A 23,828-nucleotide genomic window follows, 5' to 3' on the forward strand; every position below is an offset into this window, starting at 1 on the left:
TAGTTGTACTATTATTACACTATGCTTTTTATTAAGACCAGTGTAAAGTATGCTGCTCTTTATAACTCTCCCTAAGTTTCTTACTGTGTGATATTTAAATTTAAACTAAAATCCTCCATAGAATTTACGGATCTCTGTAATAACAGCCATTTCTACAAATGTATGGAGAGCCACAAGGTAATAAATACATTTGGTGGTCATAGAATCTATTCAGCAGCTTTAACATTCTCAGTGGATGGCAGAGACTGATTCTCTTTTTAAAATATCATTGAAGAAGATAATTTTACACTCATCTCATCTAACAAATCATTTGTACTGCAGCTGGATGTCCATGATCAGCCGAGGGGCTGGAACACTGAGATCAAGGGACACAGAGGCTGCACAGTCACAGCATGCAGGGTGCTGCAGGGCATTTGCTCTGTTTATAATCCCTCAGCACAGAAATCAAGTGCAGTGCTTACCTATATTGGGGAACTGATTCAATGTTTCTTTTTTGAAATGCGAGATTGGACCCCCTGGAAAAGCTATATAGTAAATATTATCTTTATTAAGCTTCTCTGCCAGGGGGCCTCAACCTGTGGCTCGGCAGCCACATGTGGCTTGTGGACCCATGATGTGGGGCTGACAACGGTCTACCAGCTAGGTGCATTTCCACAGGGTCTTGCAAACAGCTATAAAGAATATATGTCCACATGGTGACATTTGTGAGTAGCCCCATACAGAAAAGCAGATCATACAGATATTGGTATACTGCCTCAGTGTGGTGATCTGGTTCTGGGTGTCACTACTATGAGGAGCAAGAGCTAAATGTGGCTTCTTACCCTCTCTCAGAGCTGAATTTGGCTCTCAAGGTCCAAAAGTTTGGGGACCTCTGTTCTAGGCAATACCTGATCCAAATCTTAGAAACACATTACTGCATGATGGTTCCTCATTCTTACTACTGCTCCACTCACATAGCATCTTGGACCCCTGCTTACGGAATTGGTGGGATTTGTAACGGACATACCCTTGATGAGCATCTCAATAAATTAGAATATCATCAAAAAGTTTATTTCAGTAATTCAATACAAAAAGGGAAAAGCATATATTATATAGAGTCATTACACACAGAGTGATCTATTTCAAGTGTTTATTTCTGTTAATTTTGATGGTTATGAAATGAATGAAAACCCAAAAATCATTATCTCAGAAAATTCGAATCATTTCCACAGAGGCTTCCTAATCGTTTAAAATGGTCCCTTAGTCTGGTTCAGTAGGCTACACAATCATGGGGAAGACTGCTGACTTGACAGGTGTTAAGAAGGCAGTCATTGACTCACTCCACAAGGAGGGTAAGTCACAAAAGGTCATTGCTAAAGAAGCTAGTTGTTCACAGAGTGCTGTATCTAAGCATATTAATGGATGGTTGAGTGAAAGGAAAAAAGTGTGGTAGAAAAAGGTGCACAAGCAACTAGGATTGGATTGTTAAGAAAAGGCCATTAAAAAATTTGGGGGAGATTCACAAGGAGTGGACTGCTGCTGGAGTCACTGCTTCAAGAGCCATCACACACAGACGTATCCAGGACATGGGCCACAATTGTCGCATTCCTTGTATCAAGCCACTCATGACCAATAGACAACACCAGAAGCGTCTTACCTGGGCCAAGGACAAAAAGGTGTTGGTTTCAGATAAAAGTAAATTTTGCATTTCATTTGGAAATCAAGGTCCCAGAGTCTGGAGGAAGAGTGGAGAGGCCACAATCCAAGCTGCTTGAGGTCTAGTGGGAAGTTTCCACAATCAGTGATTGTTTGGGGAGCCATGTCATCCACTGGTGTAGGTCCACTGAGTTTTATCAAAACCAAAGTCACTGCAGCCGTCTGCCAGGAAATTTTAGAGCATTTCATTTTTCCCTCTGCCGGTCAGGCTTTTTGGAGATGGAAATTTCATTTTCGAGCAGGACTTGGTACCTGTCCACACTGCCAAAAGTACCAATACCTGGTTTAATAACCACAGTATCACTGTTGTTGATTGGCCAGCAAACTCGCCTGACCTAAACCCCATAGAGACTCTATGGGGTATTGTCAAGAGGAAGATGAGAAAACAAACTGAACAATGCACATGAGCTGAAGGCTGCTATCAAAGCAACCTGGGCTTTCATAACACCTCAGCACTGCCAAAGGCTGATCGCCTCCATGCCACGCCACATTGCAGCAGTAATTCATGCAGAAGGAGCCGCAAACAATTATTGAGAGCATTACTGTACAGACATTTCAGTAGGCGCCAACATTTCTGAGTTTAAAATCATTTTTTCAGTTCTTATATAATAATCTAATTTTCTGAGAGAATAACTTTTAGGTTCTCATTGGCTGTAAGCCATAATCATCAACATTAACAGAAAAAAACACTTGAAATAGATCACTCTGTGTGTAATAAATGACTCTATATAATGTGTTTCCCTTTTTGTATAGAATTACTGAAATAAATTAATTTTTCGATGATAATCTAATTTATTGAGATGCATTTGTATATTTCTCATCTATGCTGCATAGATGTTTTGTTTAGGTAGAGCCTTTCTTTTTATAATCCCTTTTTCTTATGTTTGTGATATATTTTTGGTATCATAGATCGGAAAAGAAGTGGTCTGCAGCACTTCTCCCAGGGACCCAAACCAGGCAACAAGCCCAAAAACGGACACACGTCCACTATCCAAGGAGTCAACTTGCAATCACCAAACGTAAATGAAAGAGGACAGCGTCCAAGAGGTGAAATATCTAATTTTCTTTATTGTTCCATAGTGCAACGTTTCAACCTAAAAAGTGCATGAGAAAGACCTTTTTAGGTTGAAACGGTGCACTATGGCAGAATAAAGAAAATTGGCCATTTCACCTCCTTGGACACTGTCCTCTTTCATTTATATATATTTTTGGTATGTCGTATGGCCTCCATAACTTGCCAATCAGTGGTGGTCCAACAGTTGGGAAACTCTTGGATCTCTGAAGTATCACATGTGAATGGAGCGGTGGGCAGACATGTGCACCACCACACCATTCCCTACAGGCCTGCAGGAGATATTCATGTATTGCCCGCCATCATAAGACAGTGGGTGGGCATTGAGGGTTAATAACTTATTATTATGCTTGTCCAGGCAATAATTTCAATTATTTTCTTTAAGACTGGTCTTGTTGCTTTCTATAGGTGCTACATCACCCTGACACAATCCCTCCATCTGACTATGAGCGGAGCACCGGCCGGCCCTGCAGGAACAGGAAAAACTGAAACAACCAAAGATTTAGGTCGTGCCCTGGGGGTGATGGTATATGTGTTTAACTGCTCTGAACAGATGGATTATAAAGTAAGTTAAATTGCAAATTCATACTCCGTGCCTCCTAAAACATTTCTTCCCACAGTGTTGAATCAATGCAATTTGTTCTCGCAGTCCGTAGGAAACATATATAAAGGTTTGGCGCAGACCGGAGCCTGGGGATGTTTTGATGAATTTAACCGGATTGCAGTGGAAGTTTTGTCAGTGGTTGCAGTACAAGTGAAAAGTATTCAAGATGCCATCCGCAACAAGAAAAAGAGGCAAGTGGAGAATCTATCCAGAAATGATAACTTACATCAAATCAAAATGTAATCTTTTGCAAAGAACGCATTTCACAGCTTGTCCCTCTCCTCCTGACAGATTCTTTTTCCTTGGAGAAAACATCACATTGAAGCCATCAGTGGGAATATTTATCACTATGAACCCTGGCTATGCTGGCCGCACAGAACTGCCGGAGAATCTCAAGGCCCTTTTCAGGCAAGCTATTGGAGCACCATCGCCATCTATCGTTGCTTTCTTTATTAGCACCTTCTGTATTTTATTTGGGTGATTACTTTAAAAAACGAGTGTTTCAGTTACACAAAACAGGAAAGAAGAGCAACTTTTATAGCCATTAAAAAATAATAAAAATCTAACCGTGCAGTAAGAATAAAAATCTGGTATGCAATTACAGATCATGCATAATATGTTGCCTATTTTGCTACTCTTACAGGTTTGGCTACCAGTGTAGATATGTAACCCCTTCCTTTAAAGGAAAACTGATAGCTGATTCATGGTGCAAACATTAATCCAAGTCCGACTTCATCATTTCAGGCAGATATTTTTTACTCTGAAAATCTTAGAATTTTAGAGAAAGCATACATTTAAAAGGCGGCAGGGGACCAAGATGCTCGGGTGACTATTCTAAGTGACCGAACCCTTGTGGCTTCCCCTTCCCCCTTGAGTACCAGTTCTTTTCCTATACATACATGGAGAGAGAGATCTGTCACGCAAGGTGAGTGGGAGGGCGAGCAGCCATTAGAGACCGGCGGTGTCCTGGGCTTTACATTTGAGCGGCTTACTCCTCTGCCAGTTTTAAAACTTGTTTTTTCTGAAATGCTGCAGCATATTAGAGTAAGACATGCCTTACTGAAATTACAGAGCCAGTATCTTGTTTCATTCTGTTCATGGTTCAAGCAGTATGAATCAACTGTCAGGTTCACTTTAGTATATCTTTTTTAAATTTTCTTTATACTTCAATTTATTTGTCAATTTAAAGCACTACACCTCCATTTTGTTTTAATTTCCCTGTTGGACTGGGGCTTTAAATCTAGGTCCCCTTCCCCCTGTCTTATACTCACCCTTCATACTCTTCATCTGTTCTCAGTGTTACTCCGGTCAATCTTCATCCAGTTTGTGACCTGCCTGTTGCTCCAGCCTTTCGTGGAGCGCGCCAGAGGTCACAACGCAATACAAGTCTATGAAAACCTCATTCTGGCCTCGTTCAGGCTTTCATAAACTTGTATTGAGTGCTTGTGATGTAAGTTCTGACTTCCAGGCAGTCAAAGGTTATGGTCTCCGCGGGACCAAAGCAATGCCAAAAAGAGGTGAAGAGTGAGTAAAAGGGGGCAGTGAACTTAGATTTAAAACACTACTTCAGCACTGAAGCAAAAAAAAAAAAGCAAAAACGTAGTGCTTTAAAGAATAAACAGAAAAATGGAAAGAGTAATAGTAAATATTGTGAGAATGCCGCAAAAAGCACTTGAACTCTGCTTGTAAAGGTTTGGAAATTCAGACGAAAAAGTGCAACTGGAAAAGCCTGAGGGCTCATACAAAGCTGTGTACATGTAGCCGGAACAGTCAGCACTGTAAGGCCCAAGAGGCAATTCGGTTGTAAGCAGAGTTATAGTATGGACTAATTCTCTACATAAGCTGTAATATGAGTGTGTACTTAGCCCTTAGTGGTTGATACTCACCCAATAATTTCATAATTTTGTTAAATTAGCTTTATATCCTGATGGGATTTTTACTGATCCTAGGCAGAATAACCTACATTAGCCAAAAGAGAGACCCATGTGTAGACTGCCCTGTTTCAGGGTTTTTACCCCTCATCGGTACAGAGCATGGGTACTTGTTTGCTGCAGGAGATGCCTACTTTCACCTCAGGGTGGATTACAGCTCTCATTGAAGAGACTCAACTCAGAATGGAAAGTATTTTCAAGGCAATACTCCAAGGATAAAAAAAAATGTCTGCTCTTTACTGATGTGTAAAACACCCCCCCATAAACAGTGCTGTCTACAGATAGGCCTCTCCTTTCTAGGGTATGAGCTACTGTGCATATTATTGTTTTTCAGTGGTGCATTGCTTTGAAGCCAAGTCTCCATGACATTAGGTTTCTTAAGTGACTGCTAGTATTCTCCCAGAGAACTCATTGTTCAAAATCATTGTGGCCTAATTTCCATAATGAAGAACCCCATTATTTACAAGTCGTAGTTGATAGTGGCAATATTACAGCTGAAGAGCATTTTTTACAACTTTGACGATAAAGAATTAAATTATTGGAATGACAAATATAAATTCTATTATTACAGCATCCCTCAGATTCATTATTTTGCTCATACTTATTTTGCAGCGGCGAGGTCACTTGTGCCGTTTGATTTAATTATAAACCTGAAGTTATTTTTTAAAAAACGTGATCTTTTTTTTTTTTTAAACCTAAATGTGTAAATGGTCACAAAAAGAATGGCTAATGTGTATGGATTCGCTTGCTACAACATTTTGACCAAGACCACAAATCCAATAGGCCAGAAAAGAAAGACCAGTATCCAAACGCCCTATACAGACCAGACATCCTGTGACAAATTTTCAGTGTCACCATGTATTGGGCCATTTTCTTTGAAAAGACCACCCCTTTATAAGACCACATATCAATGCAGTTTTGTGTGAATGTATCAGATATATCACTGTATATTTATATTTATCTGTTACAGTTTTGTTACATTGCATTAATTGAAAGTCAGATTTGGAAATTTGGTTTCTATCCATTGATTCAACAGATTCCATTTACACAACGCACACTGTAAGCATATGGAGATGAAATAATTTTGTATTTAATACAGTATTTAAATATTTATTTTCCATGTGGAATATCTTGATTGCATTCATGTAGGTTTCATATACTGTTTTTTTTTCTTTTTTTCTATTGCACTAACTTCATGGCTTTGTTCAGACATCAGTGTTAATAATTATTCTCTGGCCCTTTTTCTAGGCCTTGTGCCATGGTGGTTCCAGACACTGAGCTGATCTGTGAAATAATGCTTATAGCTGAGGGGTTCCTTGATGCCCGCCCGCTAGCCAGGAAATTTATTACCCTTTACACCCTCTGCAAGGAGCTGCTTTCCAAACAGGTAATGTTACTATTATTGCATACACATTTGTGCATCTTCTTTTCTACAGTTGAGAAGAATACTCTATAATTTCAGTAATTTTAAATATAAAAAAAAATCAGAACACATATTTGTTCACTTGTATCTATTTTCCATTACAAAATACAGCAAAAGAAACAATTTTTAATAAAATAACAAAAAATTACATTTTTATCAAGTTAAACATTAATGGGCAATGTCAGCAACATCATACAATGGGTGGTGGAAAGAAAAACTGGCACATCCTACCAGTTACAGACTACAAGCAAAGCCTCTAAAGTATCATTTATCAAGAATTAAGGAAGTACTTAGGGATAAAAATCATAGTTATCATTTTTTAATTAGTTTAAATGTAAATGTTTGCCCGACATTCACAAACTCCCAACCTTTCCTATGAAAGAACATTGCGACCATGATGAAATTTAACTTAGTAATAGAAGGCATATACCCTAACGAGCGAAAGGGTAACAATTGAATTTGCTTTTGAATTTTTTAATTTCAGGCTCCATATCTCACCATCCACTACAGCTTCGAACGTGAGACTACCTTCGTTTAATAGTCCCATAAACAGAAATCAATGTTCGGCACTACCTAAATAGATTGGGTGATTAAAACAAAACCCTTTTTTCTGACTAATTTGACTCCAGAGGTGCAACATTTTAGGAAAAAGTCCAGAAATCTTCAATATGAAAAAAGAATTTCAAGTGATAATCACCGGTCTGAATAAAAGTCTTATATTTTTCAAACTTTAAAATCTGTGCGGGGGGTATCGGACAACAGCTGTTTCACTACACACCTCTTGGAGACCTGTGGAAGCTCATTTGTGTAGCGAAACAGCTGTCGCCACAATACACTCTGCCCTCTCCTGCATTGATTTTAACATTTGAAAAATAAAGGACTTTTATTCAGACGGGTGAGTGCCACTTTATTCTTTTTTTATAGACATGTACCTTGGCTATCTCATAGATAAACTTGACTTGCATTTATTTAGCGTATGATTAGTTATGCAGATTCTTGTCATGCCCTCCATTGTTACTTTTTTGCACCTCAGAATGTAAATTTAAATTTTTATAATTTTGTTAGTATTTTGTAAATCCACCTTATGGCTTTCAACACTGCCGATGGGTTTGCAAAGTAACTTGTCTTGTAACTTGTCTATACTCTAATATAGGTCAGCATTGAGACCACCATTGACCCTGGTCAAGTTTAAAGCACCTTTGGCTGTGGAACAACCCCATACCAGTAGGCTTTCTCCAGCGACAGTTCCTTCAATTTCTTGCTCCTTTAGCCCCTTTTTCCCTTGTTTCTTCCAGACCCATTTGCACCCATCAGACTCTAGTCTGTTGACTTGCATCTCATCGCTCCAAATCACAGTTTCCAATCTTTCACTGTCCACTTTTGTACTTTTTTACCAACTTGAGCTGACGCTTCTTTTTTTTTATTAAATTCTTTATTTATACAGCAGACCCTTACAAACCATAAAGCAGTCAGTTGACAAAATAGACAAAAACAGTTGAACAGAGTTTGGGGGAATACATCCCAATACAAAATCACTAGCATCTGAGCCAACCCCACAAATTGTCGAACGGGTCCGTTCTTTTTTAATTTTTATCATAGACAGGAAAGAGAAGTACCAAAAAGGAGGCAAAAGTGCCTAAAGATCACTCAGACATCTCTCAACAGGGGAGAGTTCACACCAGCTGAGAGAAAAGAAAGGGGGAGAAAAGTAGAGGAAAAGTGGAAAGGGAAGGGGATAAGGCAGAGCGGGGGGAAGGTGAGAAAGGAGGAAGGGAGAGGAAAAGGAGGGAGAGAAAGGGGGAAGAAGATGAGGGAAGAGGAGAATAAGGGGAAAGAATAAGGAGAGGAGAGAGAGAGAAAAAAAAAGGGGGGGAAGGTTTGCCAGGGGGGAGAGGCCAGCGGCAGAGGAGAATGCGCTCCTCCTACGTATCACGAAGCAGGAGGTTGTAGTCATTAGAGAGCTTAAATTGCATCCAGGGAAGCCAGATCCCGTGGAAGCGCTCATACCGATCATGCAGGGAGGAGGTCAGTTCCTCCATCTGAAGAAGCTCATTAACCCTGGAGGCCCAGAGGGACAGAGCAGGGGGGGGCGTCTGACTTCCACTTCAAGGGGATGCATGACCTGGCCGCTATCACTAGAAAGTGCAAAAGCGACTGTTTGTATGCAGAGACAGACATCTCAGTCAATTGGAGAAGGAACAACTCCGGACCCAGGGTCTGCGTTGTTCCAGTCACGTGTTTAATCACCTCCCCCACTCCGCTCCAGAACCCTCGGAGGGCCGGACACGACCAGAATATGTGCACAAAGTCCCCCTCAGCCGTCCCACATCTCCAACAGCAAGGGTCTACGCCTGGAAACATCTTGTGTACTCTGGTTGGGACCCTATACCACCTCGACAGAAGTTTATAATTGGATTCTTGAAGTCTGGAGCTTATTGAGGTCTTGTGGGCGAGCGCCAAAATTTTACTCCTTTGCGGATCTGTCAGGGAAAGACCCAGGTCTTGTTCCCAGTGTGCGAGAAATGCGGGGGGGGGGAGGTCGCCAGGGTCCGTCAACAACCTGTACACCAGGGAAAGAGAGTGCCGGAGCACTCCCTCCCGGGTGCACAGCGCTTCAAACTCCGTGGGGCGAGCCGTGTATAGCGAGTGGTCGGGGAGAGAGCTGATATAATGAGTTGCATGGACCTCCAGGTTCCCAACTGTCTCGGTGTCTCACATTCTGTGAGTGCCCTGAGCGAAGGCCAGCCTCCGTCAGTTATTAGGTGACACGCCCGGAAGCGCCCCTCCTCTATCCAGCGGCGAAAGACAGGATCCGTCAGACTCGGATAGAAATCTGGGGAGCCGATTATGGGTGAGAGAGGAGAGGGGACTGGGAGTAGTAATCTGCGGACCTGTCCCAAGGAACAGCACTCCAGGGTGGCACCGATTGTGGGGTGATGTCTCAGGTTAGCGGGAAGAGGGCTCGGTATCCAATGGGCTGCGGTAAGACTGATCGCAGAGAAACTTTGTTCCAATGCCACCCAGGGTTTCGTCTTGGCGTGGCGACACCAGTCGATAACCCTGACCATGTGTGAGGCCCAGCTGTATACCTTCAGGTCTGGGATTCCCATCCCCCCCCTCCTCTTAGGTCTGCACAGTAAAGAGCGGGAGATTCGAGCTGGCTTGTTGTCCCAGATGAACTTGGTTTGTAGGGCGGCCAGTTCCTTAAAAAAGGAGCTGGGAATCCGTATTGGAAGAGCCTGGAGAAGGTAAAGAATGCGAGGGAGGACATTCATTTTAAAGATATCACATCTACCGAACCAAGTGAACCAGCCTTTCGCCCATCTCGTACAATCCTCTCTGATAGTCCCAAGGAGGGGAAGAAAGTTCAGTTTGAAAAGCGAGTTAGTATCCGCCGCCAGCCGAACCCCCAAGTACCCAAGAGATCTAGAGGCCCATTTAAAGCTAAAAGATGATTGGAGTGAGGTAACCGTGCCCGGAGGCAGGTTCACGTTCAGGGCTTCAGACTTGGTCATGTTTATTTTAAAATTGGATAGGCAGGAATAAATCTCGAATTTCCGGAGCAGATTAGGCAGGGAGACCAAGGGATTCGTGAGGAAAAATAGGAGGTCATCTGAGTAAGCTGCAATTTTGAATTCGTGAACCTTAGTGCGAGGACCCGTAATGTCACGATTTCTTCTAATATGACACAGTAGGGGCTCCAGGGTCAAAACAAATATTAAAGGAGACAGGGGGCATCCCTGCCTGGTCCCATTAGTTATCGGAAACCTGTCGGAGAGAAGGCCATTCACCCTGACCGCTGCGGTAGGGCCACTGTAGAGAGAGCCAATCCAGTTCAACATAGACCTGCCTAGCCCAATCGCTCTCAAGACCTCCGTCATGAAAACCCAATTAACACGATCGAAGGCCTTTTCGGCGTCTGTGGAAAGAAGCATCAATGGCAGCTTCTCCATGCGGGCCTTATGGATCAGGTTTAGCGCTTTGGTCGTGTTGTCCCTGGCCTCTCTCCCTCCCAGAAACCCAACCTGGTCCGAATGAATAAGGCCTCCCATCAGAGGAGAAAGCCTGTCCGCCAGGATCTTCGCAAAGAGCTTTAAGTCAGTGTTCAGCAGGGAGATGGGTCGGTAACTCGCGCACTGAGAAGGGTCCTTACCCTCTTTGGGGATGACCACTATGGTAGCTGACAAAGTGTCTCTAGGGATGGGGGACAAGCCACTCATTGCAACATTATTGAAGGCCTGAAGGAAGGGAGTATTTAGCGTTGATCCCAACTTTTTGTAATAGGCTAGGGGGAAGCCGTCGGGGCCCGGGGCCTTTCCGGGTTGGGGAGTTTTTGATAACCTCGAGTAATTCTAGTTCTGTAATAGGTCTCTCCAAACCTTCTGCGTCCTCCTCACGGAGCCCTTGTATTCCTGAATTACTAATATATTTCCTGATCCGCAGGCGTAAGTCTGCTCGGGCTGTATTGGTTTTATCTCCATCAATAGAGTAAAGGGAGGCGTAGAAGTTACCAAAGGCCGTGGCGATATCCCTGGGCAAAGTCGCCAACCTCCCACCTGGGTTCTGGACCCGCTGGACATAACCCCTCGTTCTTTGTAAACGTAGCGCTCTGGCCAGGGTTCTGCCGCTCTTATTTCCGAACTCATAGAAATGTCTCCTGCATTTAACCATGGCACCCTTTGCCTTATGAGTCAATAGAGTGCGCAGCTCTTCCCTTTTTTGGATCAGTCGAGATCTGGACGCTGGGTCACAAGATCTCTTATGGAGGGCCTCTAGTTGGTGGATTTCGGAAAGAAGAGCAGCCACCTCCGCCGCCCGTGCTTTTTTCAACCGCGAGCCATGCTTGATAAAAAGCCCCCGCGCGACGCATTTGTGTGCTTCCCATACCACGTTGGGCGACACCTCCCCAGCTGCATTTTGCCCAAAATATTCCGACAAAGCCGATTGGATCTCATCCATGACTATCGGGTCATTTCGTAGTGAGTTGTTCAAGGTCCATTGGCACTGCCTGTCGACGGGATAGTCCAGGGCAAGCGAGATCGTAATCAACGCATGGTCAGAGAAATAGATGCTTTCAATTGTCGCTGCCCGCAGGGCGTAGAGGTCCCTATGGCGGACGAAGAGGTGGTCGAGGCGGGAATAACTATCGTGAACTGAAGAGTAGAATGAATAGTCCCTGTCTGCAGGATGGAGGAGCCTCCAGGTGTCTATCAGCTGAAATTCGTGCAGCCCCCGTTTGATACGTTGTGTTGGCCGTTGTGGTAAACAAGAAGCTGCCCCAGAATTGTCAATATTAGGGTCTAGGGTGAAATTAAAGTCCCCTCCTGTCACTAAAGTGCCTTCGGCAAAGTCCTCTATTATGTCAAGGAAGCGTAAAAACGTTGTGCATTGTCCTGTGTTTGGCAAGTATATGGCCGCAAATGTGTACAATTGGGAGGCGATACGCCCCTTCACCAATAGAAGTCTCCCCTCCCCCTCAGTCCTTGACTCCAGTGTCTCCCATTGTAGTGAACCTGCTATTAGTATACTGGTTCCCCTGGATCTGGGGTCGGGAGAGGGGGACTGAAACACAACTGGGTACCTTTTGTTCGAAAGCTTATATGGTTTCTCCAGGCTGTAATGGGTCTCCTGCAAGAAAGCAACCTGTATGCGGCTCCTCCATAGGAGGTTCAGGAGAATTGAGCGCTTCCCGGAATCATGCAATCCCCTCACATTCAATGAGCCAATACGCAACTCAGAGCACGTCTCCTTCATCACTGACCAACCTTAGCCCCTGGAAGGAAGGGAGGGAGGACAAAAAAAAAAAAAGAAAAAAGAGGGGAGGATGGAAGCAAAAGGGGGAGATAGGAAGGGAGGGAGGAGAGGGAAAGAACGGAGAGAGAAAAAAGAAAAGAGGGGAGATAAGGGGGGAAGGAGGAGTAGCTTTAGATGAAGGGAGAGTGAGCAAGGGTTAAGGGAGGGAATAGGAGGGGAGAAAGTGTCCGCCCTGCTAGAGGGAGAAACAGGAGCTAACTGGGAGTCAGGGGGCAGAGATACAAACAGAAGTACAACCGAGACAAGAGAAGAAGAGAGAAAAACGGAAAGAGAAAGCACACAGGGTATAGAAGCTCACACAAAGCTCGCAGACCTTGGAACCAGCCACGGGTCCACAGGGAAAATAGGAAAGCGGGTACGAATATGGAGTCACGGAGGGGCCAAAGTCCGGGCCCAGCTGTAAAGAAGCCGGACTTTGCATCCCGGCGCTCCAGCTGGGGCTAGGAAAAGTCCCCCCCCCCCCCCGGCCGCACACGACATACCGATTATTACTTATGAGAGAAAAGACCTTAAACTTTAAACCCTAAAGCACCTGGAAGGTTAACATTATGCACATGTCATCATTCAATGCTGTAGAGACATCAAGGGGCTCAATGATCAGGCGGGATCAGCCCCGCTCATCCGACGAGGAGGAAGGACCACCCCCCCCACCTCTCTCCCTCCGCCTCACAGGGGTCGGGGGGTCCCAGGCGAGCCAATCCGGAACCGACATCTCGTCAATCCCCAGGAATGTAAACAGTCCCGGTAGATCTGAGGGTCTCCTCAACAGATAGACAGCAGTTCCTTTGCGGGCTATAAGATGGAAGGGGTGTCCCCAGCGGTAGATGGCGCCCGCCTCTTTGATTCGGAGTAAGAGCGGGTGAAGTAGCCTCCTCATATATAGGGTACGATTGGAGACGTCTGGGAACAATGACACGAGTGCACCGTCCATCTCTATTGGGCCATGTGCCCATGCCCCTTGAAGGATCCGCTCCTTGTCCCCATAATAATGGAGACGGCATAGGACGTCTCTGGTGTTGGAGGATGCCCTGGTGTTAGGGCGGGCCACCCTGTGGATCCTGTCGAAGAGGTAAGTTGCGTCAGGGGGTCTGCCTGTGACAATATTAAAGATAGCCAGAGCATTGGAGCGCAGGAGTTCAGGTGACCAGTCCTCCGGAATGCCTTTCAGTCGGACATTGTTTCTCCTGCTTCTGTTTTCTTGGTCGTCCAGAAGCAGGGCCATGTCTCTGATACGTAGGTTGGAAGCTTCCCAGCCTTTCTCCAGGCGCTCCAGCCTGCCCTCCATTGATCCCTGGGCCTGCTCAGAGGCCGTGATCCTGTCCTCCAGAACCCCCATCTCCTCCCTCCCTGAGGACAGTGCTGTCAGCTGAGCCTGTTCTATTCTGGAAGCCACCTCATCCAGATCCTTTTTGCTGGGGAGGGCGACGATGAGCTCCCTCAGGGCCTGGATATCCAACATGTCAGAGGGGGAGGCCAGGGGGGCACCCAGGTTCCCAGAGTCACCGTCCCTCAGGCTGGGGGCGCCAGAGGGCCTAGAAGCGGCCTGCGGCTCCCATATGAGGGTACCTCCCGGGGTCTGCTCTCCATCTTTTCTCTGTGTGGGCCCCGCTGGTTTGGACATGGCTGAGCTCCCTCTATGAGCGGCAGTGTCTCCTGTTACATCTCGTGGCTCTCCTCTTGCAAGGAATGAGGTGGTCCCCCATTCCTTGTCTGCCGCGAGCCCTCTTGCTCAGCAGCACCAAAGGCCTGGGAGACTGCAGGAGTTTCCTCCTCCTAGATGCAGCAGAAGGGTGACACCTAGTGGTTTACTCCTTGTAAGGAATGGAGTGGTCTCCCATCCCTTGCCTGCCACGTGTCGTCCTGCTCAGCATCGCAGAGGGTTGGAGTGGTTGCACAGTGTGCAAAGGATAGATGCTCAGGGAAGCAGCAAGACTTCCCTTAGCTCTGCACATTGTGAAACTGAAGATCCCGCCTTTATGACCCAGAGGCAGGAGGTTGAGCATGTGCCCCACGTGACGTCTTCTGATTCGCTCACTGGTATCACACGGCCAGATAACGAGGCTGGTGATGTGCTGAATCCTGACTGGCCGGGCCAGGACGTCACAGATCATGATTGGGTCACATCCGTCTCGCGCCCGCCCTTGGCTGGAGCTACATCTCCATAAAAACCCCTCCTGCCATCATGGCGGCGCGCGACCGTCCTTCTATGTTTGGATGTCTGGCAGCGTGCTGCCACGCCACTGTACAGACATTGTATTTTGCAGGTCTCGCCCCTGCCTTGCTGCTCCGGCAGTATTCCGTTTAACAGGCTGTGTTCCTGTCCCAGGTGAGCTCCTTGAATCTCTGTCGGACTCACCTGGTTTCTGAAGCACACGTGCGTGGGCACCTCTGTGCTACCCTCGTGCCATATTCCTGTGACTCCCGCTGGCACACGTGCGTAGGCACCTCTGTGCGTCCCCGTGCAACAGGTACACCGAGTTGTGAGCCCCGTGCCATACAACCCTCACGGGTTAGGACGGACAGGTGTACGCAGATCGTCTGTGACATTCCAGACGATCGCTAGCAGCAACCCGCTCACTCTTCTCCCACCATAGCAGCGGTCCCTTACACCGCACAGTGGACCTTGACTGGCGGAAGCTGTCCATATACCATCTTGGCACACTTCCCCGGGTCCCCCTCGTAACATTACGGTCGCGCCAAAGGTCTGGCTATGGCAGAAGAGCAGCAGCAGTTGCTGCGTTATGTGCAGCAGTTGGAGTCACGATTGGCAGCTGTGGAGCGGTCTTCCCCCGATAAGGCTGCTCTAGCGACAATTGCCACCCAAGCGGCTACTCAGGCTGTGGAATTGAGCGGAAAGTTGCCTCGCCTTGCGCTCCCAGAACGCTTCAACGGGGACAGCTCCGAGTGCCGTGGTTTCATAAACCAGGTTACCACCTACTTGGAGATGTCCGCCACTCTTTATGCTACTGAGAAGGCGAAAGTAGCATTCGTCCAGTCCCTGCTCACAGGGAGAGCGCTAAAATGGTCCACGCCGTTGTGGGAGCGCGGAGATCGGGTGGTGAATCACCTTCCAGTTTATCTTGAGGCCATGAGAAAGGTGTTCCTCGGGCCTCAAGTCACCCACGACTCCGCGCTGCGACTCCTACGCCTTCGGCAAAAGTCCACTTCAGTCGGGGACTTTGCGGTGCAGTTCAGGACACTCGCCACAGAGCTGGACTGGCCAGATAAAGTCCTTGTCCCTGTGTTCTGGGAGGGTCTGGCAGGGTTCGTCAAAGACGCACTGGCCACGCGTGATGTGCTGACCACCTTAGAGGCCTTGATACGGCTTGCTTCTCGCATAGACATCCGCCACGCGGAGCGGAGGCTCGAGGTCTCTTCAGCACCCACGTCTACCTGGCCTACAGAGCCTCTGACTCTCCTTCCCCACCAGACCAGTCTCCCAGCCAGTTCTGTTGATGACTCTGTGGAGCCCATGGAAGTCTCCAAGGTGGTCTCCTCTACCACAGGCTCTCGGCCGCCGGTCGTTTGCTTTGCCTGTGGGCAGAGGGGACATGTAGCTACCCGATGTTCAAAACCATCGGAAAAGAGACAAAGTCTGGTTTCCATCAGAGGAGGAACCCTAGACGCTGCCTCTCCTTCTAAATTAACCCTCAGCGCCCAGTTGCAGTTCGGCACCACTGTCTTCCCTGCCCTGGCTTGCTTAGACACTGGCGCTGACGGCAATTTCATTTCAGCCTCCCTGGCAACTAGGTACTCTGTTCCCCTGGTCCTGTTGCCTAAACCAATCAGTGTCCAGGTAGTCAACGGGTCCCTACTTGCCAAACCCATTACCCAGATCACCGTCCCTCTCAGGATGGATGTACCACCAGGCCACCATGAGCAGGTGTCCTTTCTGGTGCTTCCAGAAGGGACAGATGAGATCCTACTAGGACTCCCCTGGTTGAAACGGCATGCTCCGATACTCAACTGGACAACAGGCGAGATCTCGTCCTGGGCAGGGTCATGTAAAGAACACCTCGGGACCACCGGGTCACCCACTCCCCTAGACCTGGTGCCACCTGGCCAGACCCTCGTTCCCCCTAGGTTACGGAACGATGTACTTTCCTGGGACCATACCTCCAAGGTCGTGGGCCTCTTCAGGTCCAAAAGGACCAGAGTTCTAGAGGCCAGGCATGATTGGTGGCCGACGGCCGACTCCTTGTCCGACAACCCTGAAGTAGCGAGGTTGGTTAAAACAAAAATCGTTCAGGGCAAGAGGTACTTCCTCGTGGAGTGGGTCGGTCGTGGACCGAAGCATAGGACCTGGGAATTGGAGGATCATGTCCACGCTCCGGGTTTGGTAGCAGCCTTTGAGCACAGGCGGCGGGGGGGCCCTAGACGGGGGGGTAATGTTACATCTCGTGGCTCTCCTCTTGCAAGGAATGAGGTGGTCCCCCATTCCTTGTCTGCCGCGAGCCCTCTTGCTCAGCAGCACCAAAGGCCTGGGAGACTGCAGGAGTTTCCTCCTCCTAGATGCAGCAGAAGGGTGACACCTAGTGGTTTACTCCTTGTAAGGAATGGAGTGGTCTCCCATCCCTTGTCTGCCACGTGTCGTCCTGCTCAGCATCGCAGAGGGTTGGAGTGGTTGCACAGTGTGGAAAGGATAGATGCTCAGGGAAGCAGCAAGACTTCCCTTAGCTCTGCACATTGTGAAACTGAAGATCCCACCTTTATGACCCAGAGGCAGGAGGTTGAGCATGTGCCCCACGTGACGTCTTCTGATTCGCTCACTGGTATCACACGGCCAGATAACGAGGCTGGTGATGTGCTGAATCCTGACTGGCCGGGCCAGGACGTCACAGATCATGATTGGGTCACATCCGTCTCGCGCCCGCCCTTGGCTGGAGCTACATCTCCATAAAAACCCCTCCTGCCATCATGGCGGCGCGCGACCGTCCTTCTATGTTTGGATGTCTGGCAGCGTGCTGCCACGCCACTGTACAGACATTGTATTTTGCAGGTCTCGCCCCTGCCTTGCTGCTCCGGCAGTATTCTGTTTAACAGGCTGTGTTCCTGTCCCAGGTGAGCTCCTTGAATCTCTGTCGGACTCACCTGGTTTCTGAAGCACACGTGCGTGGGCACCTCTGTGCTACCCTCGTGCCATATTCCTGTGACTCCCGCTGGCACACGTGCGTAGGCACCTCTGTGCGTCCCCGTGCAACAGGTACACCGAGTTGTGAGCCCCGTGCCATACAACCCTCACGGGTTAGGACGGACAGGTGTATGCAGATCGTCTGTGACATTCCAGACGATCGCTAGCAGCAACCCGCTCACTCTTCTCCCACCATAGCAGCGGTCCCTTACACCGCACAGTGGACCTTGACCGGCGGAAGCTGTCCATATACCATCTTGGCACGCTTCCCCGGGTCCCCCTCGTAACAGTCTCCAGCCGCCTCCTCCCCCCTCTCCCCTTCACTTAGCTGGCGCTGCAGCCACGCTGTTTGTGGGGACTTCCCCTCCACCACGCTCCCTGCTCCAGCCGTCGCCATCTTGCCTCTGCCGGCGCTGTGGGGTGCCGCTGCTGGGGAGGAGAGGAATCTTGCCAGGCCTCCGGAGGGTCTTCTGTCAGGTGCCGGATCAGGTACCGTAGGTGGCCGTTTCTTTGGGGGCATTATATCTGCGTGCGACCGGAGGAGGAGAGTGTGTGAGGCTTTGGGCCCGGGAGCTCCGGCTATGAGCGTCCTCACTCCTCCATGTCCAGGACACACACCCGAGCTGACGCTTCTTCTGATGATATTGAAATAGAGGCTTTGTCACCATTTTTCAGGCCACCATTTCAAATTTACGTAACGTGTGTTACACAGTAGTTGCATGGACGTCTGTGATCTCACTATTACAAAGCATACTAGCTGCTTACACTGCTGTTTGTCACACTAGAACTGATAGACCTTGTGATGTGCCAACTTGTTGACTCTGATATTTTGCCTGGATGTTGACATCTTGACTAACTTCATTCCTGTTTTTACTACTGTCATATTGCTCACATAATTCTGTTTAGAAATTTTCTTGGCTTTGAGACCTCTATTGATGTGCTGGATGGTGCTGTTTCTCTTTTCTTGGGAAGTCTTCTTAATGGCTGCTACTCGATTCAAATCAGTGACCGTTCACATAGGAATCAACCTAATAGCACACTGAGGTAATAAGGAATGTGAGAACAGATTGTAATTTGTAGTATACAGGAAGAAAAATATTTTTCCACCACCAAGGGCAAAATAGTAACCGCGCAGTGACATTACAAATATCTGCAGAACTAATCATATGCTAAATAGTTGCAAGTCAAATTAATGTATGAGATAGCCAAGATGGTTGTCTATAAAGTGAAGGTAGTCTCACATTCGAAGCTGTAGTAGATGGTGAGATATGGAGCCTGAAAGTCAAACTTCAAATAATTGTTACCCTTTTGCTCATCAGTCTAGATGTAGTATAAGAATCAAGAGTGGGTATTTTTCCCTTTTGCTGTAATGCGTGCCTGAAACCACAGACTCTGACTGGCTGTCATGTACAGGCTCGAGGAAATCCGTTCACAAAGCAGACTCCGAGAACCCCGAAACCCTTTAAACCCTATAAAAGGATTTGGAATTACTGCAGGGCCCTTGAAATTGCTACCTGTGGAAGGCTGCAGTACAGAGGAGATTAGTAGTCAGGCAGGGTCAAACCATGAGATGCAGAACAGGGACAAAATTGTCAGAAAACCAGGCAGAGGTCAAATCCAGATCTGTCAGCGAGGTACAAAAACAGCAGGCAGAAGGGTAGTCAGAGAACAGGCAAAGGTCAAAACACAGGAATCACTATTCAGAACAGAGCGGGAACCAGAATACAGGAATACAAAACTATCTCTGGCAGTGAACAGCAGACAGGAGGGGGAATTGGGGTGTCTTCCCATTGGCTATAGCTGAATGCTGGTAACATCAGCTAGAAGACACATGCCACCTACAGTCAGCCAGTGGCACTGCAGGTCTCTGGGAAACCCAGCTTAGTAGATGAGCGGAGCCTGCACCCACCAGAGTCACTGGCATCGACTCATCTTCTATGACCAGCACAGTCCATGGCAGGAACACAACGTCACCTGGTGATCGAAGCAGAAGTCGCAGGAGCGGACTCTGGTGGGGACGTGATATTAACTCCTGCTAAGAGCTTAATAAAGAGGCAGACAGACATGCCATTGAACTGGGAGATGAAAGAAAGGAAATTCTATTACTTTAGCAGCATTCCGCTAGCACCTTAAGAGTCTATACACTGAAATTGAGTGGATGACAAAGGGATTGTTGACTATTCAGACAACCCCTTCCCTATCCCTATGTTTGCTGCCATAAAAATAATAACGATTATGCTCACCTCTGGTGCCGCTACTGTTTCAGCGGTTTCAGCACTTGCACTCCTCGCTCAGTGCTGTCTTAACTCTTCCCGCTTTTGCACTAATTGACCATTAAGAGAAAGTCAGGCTGCTTTCTTCCTGTTGAAATTTTAAATGTCTGAAAGCTGGGAGAGAGAATCCGTCACTATTTGGCTGCAGGGTTCGTGTGACGTACAAACATCATGAGTCTCAGGAGAGGTCCACCACTGGAGGTGAGTATAAGTGTTGTTATTTTAACGAGGAAAACAAGGTGATTGAGAAGGGATTGTCCAAGTAGTTAACAGCGTCATTAATGGATTATGAGTATTTGGAAAGTTCCAGGAGATATTAAACTAGGATGCGTATCAAAATAGTTTTTCTGCATTCCTGAGTAATTAGTTTTTTCATTCATATGCTAATAATTTGTTAAGTGCTATGGGTGTGGCTAAGCATTTAAGGCTCCTCTACCTCCCAAGGCTTTTTTCGTACCCAATACCAGTTTATTTAGCTTGATTAGTAGCTCATTGTCTGATTTCCTTGCTTGGTGTATGATGTCACTCAAACAGTGAGCCATCAATTCTGCTAAAGAGGCTGGATCTGGACAAGGAAACAATATCTGGAGGCAATGGCTACTTAAGGCTCTGTGTGCACTAGGCCGTTTTGCCCGCGGATTTGCTGCGGAAATTTCTTGAGAAATGTCTGCAATCTTTGTGCAGACATTTCCCAGCAAATCCTATGAGAAAAAAAAATAGCTGTGCGCACACTGCGGATTTTTCTCAAGAAATTTGCTTGAGAAAATTTTCTCGAGAAACTTTCTTGAGAAAATGAGTATGTCCATTATTTTCCGCAGGTACCTGCGGTATACCCCCGGAATTTCACTCCATTCACTGTAATGTAATCGCGAAATTCCGGGGGTATACCGCAGGTAGCAAATGATGTGCGGTATACCCCCGGTATAGCCGCGATTTACCTGCGGTAATGCTCATCGCTGCCTGCGGTTTTGCAGGAAGTGATGTCATTATGCCAGGAAGAGGAAGCGGAGCAGAGTAAACACAGACTTCACACTGCCTGGACGCCGCACAGAAGCGCTTCCGTGCGACCTCCAGGTGCCCGTGCAGTCTGTGTCCCGCTCCAGCCTCGCGGCTGCCTGCCCTGCAGGGTGTCAGTGTCTGCCCGCAGTGTCAGCAGCTTGTCACGCTGCAGCGCAGGCAGACACTGACACAGGCAGACACTGACACTGCACTGCAGGGTGTCAGTGTCTGCCCGCAATGTCAGCAGCTTGTCACGCTGCAGCGCAGGCAGACACTGACACAGGCAGACACTGACACTGCACTGCAGGGTGTCAGTGTCTGCCCGCAGTGTCAGCAGCTTGTCACGCTGCAGCACAGGCAGACACTGACACAGGCAGACACTGACACTGCACTGCAGGGTGTCAGTGTCTGCCCGCAGTGTCAGCAGCCTGTCACGCGGCAGCGCAGGCAGACACTGACACCCTGCAGTGCTGGGAGCCGCAGGGATGACGATCGCTGCTGTCAGGAGGTGAGATCATTACCTGCTGTGACGATCTCCTGCCTCCTGACGTCACCGCGATCACTGCTGTCTATGCCCGTCTCGCGAGCGGCCCGAGACTGTCACTAGCGGTGACGTCACGGGCTCTCGCGATACTTCTGAGAACGCGGCGGGCATAGAAGTCAGTGACAGCGCTGACGTCAGCAGTACAGGAGATGATCACAGAAGGTAATGATCTCATCTATGCTCCTGATGGCAGTGCTCGTCATCCCCTGCAGTGACCTGGGCTATTGATGTTAGCTCAGGTCATTGCATTGCTCTCCCAGCCAATAGGGGAACATTCTGTTCTTCATTGACTGGGACAGCGACTATGGTATGGATCGCCGTCCCCCCCCCCTTATTGGATTACGTCGGACGTGGAATTGATTGTTCTTTTCAATAAATTGGTTAAAGAGGGAATGTTTTGGGGAGTGTTTTTTCAAATAAAACTTTTTTTGTTGTCTATTTTTTATTTCTTACTGACTGGGTTGGTGATGTCGGGTATCTGATAGACGCCTGACCTCCCCAACCCCAGGGCTTGATGCCAGGTGAAATTACACATCTGGCATCAACCCCATATATTACCTCGTTTGCCAACGCACCAGGGCGCGGGATGAGCTGGGGCGAAGCGCCAGGATTGGCACGTCTAATGGATGCGCCACTTCTGGGGCGGCTGCGGCCTGCTATTTTTAGGCTGGGGAGTGTCCAATAACAGTGGACCTCCCTAGTCTGAGAATATCAGACCACAGCTGTCCGCTTTACTTTAGCTGGTGATCCAATTTGGGGGGGACCCCACGTTTTTTGTTTTAAATTATTTATTTAATGTAAAATAACAGCGTGGGGTGCCCTCTATTTTGGATTACCAGCTAAGGTGAAGCTGCCAGCTGTGGTTTGCAGGCTGCAGCCGTCTGCTTTACCCTAGCTGGCTACAAAAGATGGGGGGACCTCACGTCGTTTTTTTTTTTAATTATTTATTTATTGGCTAAATACAAGGCTAAGCACCCTTTAGTGCCACATGAAAGTCACTAAAGGGTGCCAGCTTAGAAAATGCAGGGAGGTGGGACATTATATAGGTCTTTCTCATCTATCTATCTATCTATCGCCCGTTTCACACGTCAGTGAAAAACACTGACGTTTTTCACTGGCGTGTAAAACATTCACATGTCCCTCCGTGTGCCGTGAATCACGGCACACGTGGGTTGTCTAAGTGCAATCCGGGCTCAGTTCTCCGTGGCCCGTGATTGCACTTAGGCTACTTTCACACATCAGGTTTTTGCCATCAGGTACAATCCGGAAAAAAACGGGTAAATCGGATCCGGTACCGCATCCTTTTTATCCCCATAGACTTGCATTGTAACCGGATTGTACCTGATGGCTTTGCGTTGCATCCGTTTTTTTCCGGATTCGGCAAAATTTATCAAAGCGGCGGCCGGAGGCAACGTATCTTGCAACTTTTTTTGTCCGGCAAAAAAACCGCATCGCGCCGGATCTGGCGCGATACGGCGTGTTTTACAATGAAAGCCTATGGACGCCGGATCCGGCGCAATGCGGTAAAAAATGGATGCGGCTACCGGATCCGTTTTTGTAAACTGCGCATGCACCAAATTAATTAAAAAAGCTGATCCTTCAAAAAAAAGGACAAACCGGATGCAAAAACGGATGCAAACCGTATCCACCGGATCCGGTTTTGTACGCATCCGGCATAACGGATCCGTTAAAAACCGGATCCGGTGGATACGGTTTGCATCCGTTTTTGCCGGATCCTTTGCATCAGGAAAAAAAAGGATTGTGCCTGAATGCAGAAAACTGATGTGTGAAAGTAGCCTTAGAAATCAACTCACCTGTGCGCGCTCCCGCTCTCCATGGTGCTGATCGCTCCCGCGGTGCAGCATCCGGCCGGCGCTGACCCCCGCAGCAGCTGCTTCCGGGTCGGCTGTGTCGTGCATCATGAATATGCGCGACAGTAATGAGCCGGCTCAGAAGCAGCAAGCTGCACGGGCTGCAGAGAGCGCCGCTGAAGCCGGGTGAGTAAAAATGTTTTTTATTTTAAAAGCACATTTTTTTTCTGGCACGTGTTTCACGGACCACACCACTGCGTGGTCCGTGGGACATCAGTGATGCCAGAACAAAATGGACATGTCTCCGTGCGGCAATCACGCACATGCGGGTACGCCGCATGGAGATACGTGCAGTGAAAAATCACTGATGTGTGAGCAGACCCATTCATTATAATGGGTCTGCGTATGTCAGTGATTCTGGTACGTTTAAAAAAAAAAGCACAAACGTACCAGAATCACTGACGTGTGAAACAGGCCTATCTATCTATTCATCTATCCATCTTTCACTCTATCCATTATCTGTCTATCGAT

The 23,828-nt window shown here is 47.6% G+C and overlaps 1 protein-coding gene across 1 annotated transcript in view; it reads left to right on the forward strand.

The window, feature by feature from the left end:
* Positions 1–23,828, forward strand: part of DNAH11 (dynein axonemal heavy chain 11) — a 498,772-nt gene that overhangs the window by 192,105 nt on the left and 282,839 nt on the right. Inside the window, exons 33-36 of the mRNA XM_075315388.1 lie at positions 3,176–3,332; positions 3,417–3,562; positions 3,663–3,779; positions 6,551–6,689. Coding sequence (XP_075171503.1) covers positions 3,176–3,332; positions 3,417–3,562; positions 3,663–3,779; positions 6,551–6,689 — 559 coding nt within the window. The remainder of the gene's footprint in view (positions 1–3,175; positions 3,333–3,416; positions 3,563–3,662; positions 3,780–6,550; positions 6,690–23,828) is intronic.

The sequence above is a fragment of the Anomaloglossus baeobatrachus genome, chromosome 6 (genome assembly GCF_048569485.1).
Source record: "Anomaloglossus baeobatrachus isolate aAnoBae1 chromosome 6, aAnoBae1.hap1, whole genome shotgun sequence".
Taxonomy (NCBI): domain Eukaryota; kingdom Metazoa; phylum Chordata; class Amphibia; order Anura; family Aromobatidae; genus Anomaloglossus; species Anomaloglossus baeobatrachus.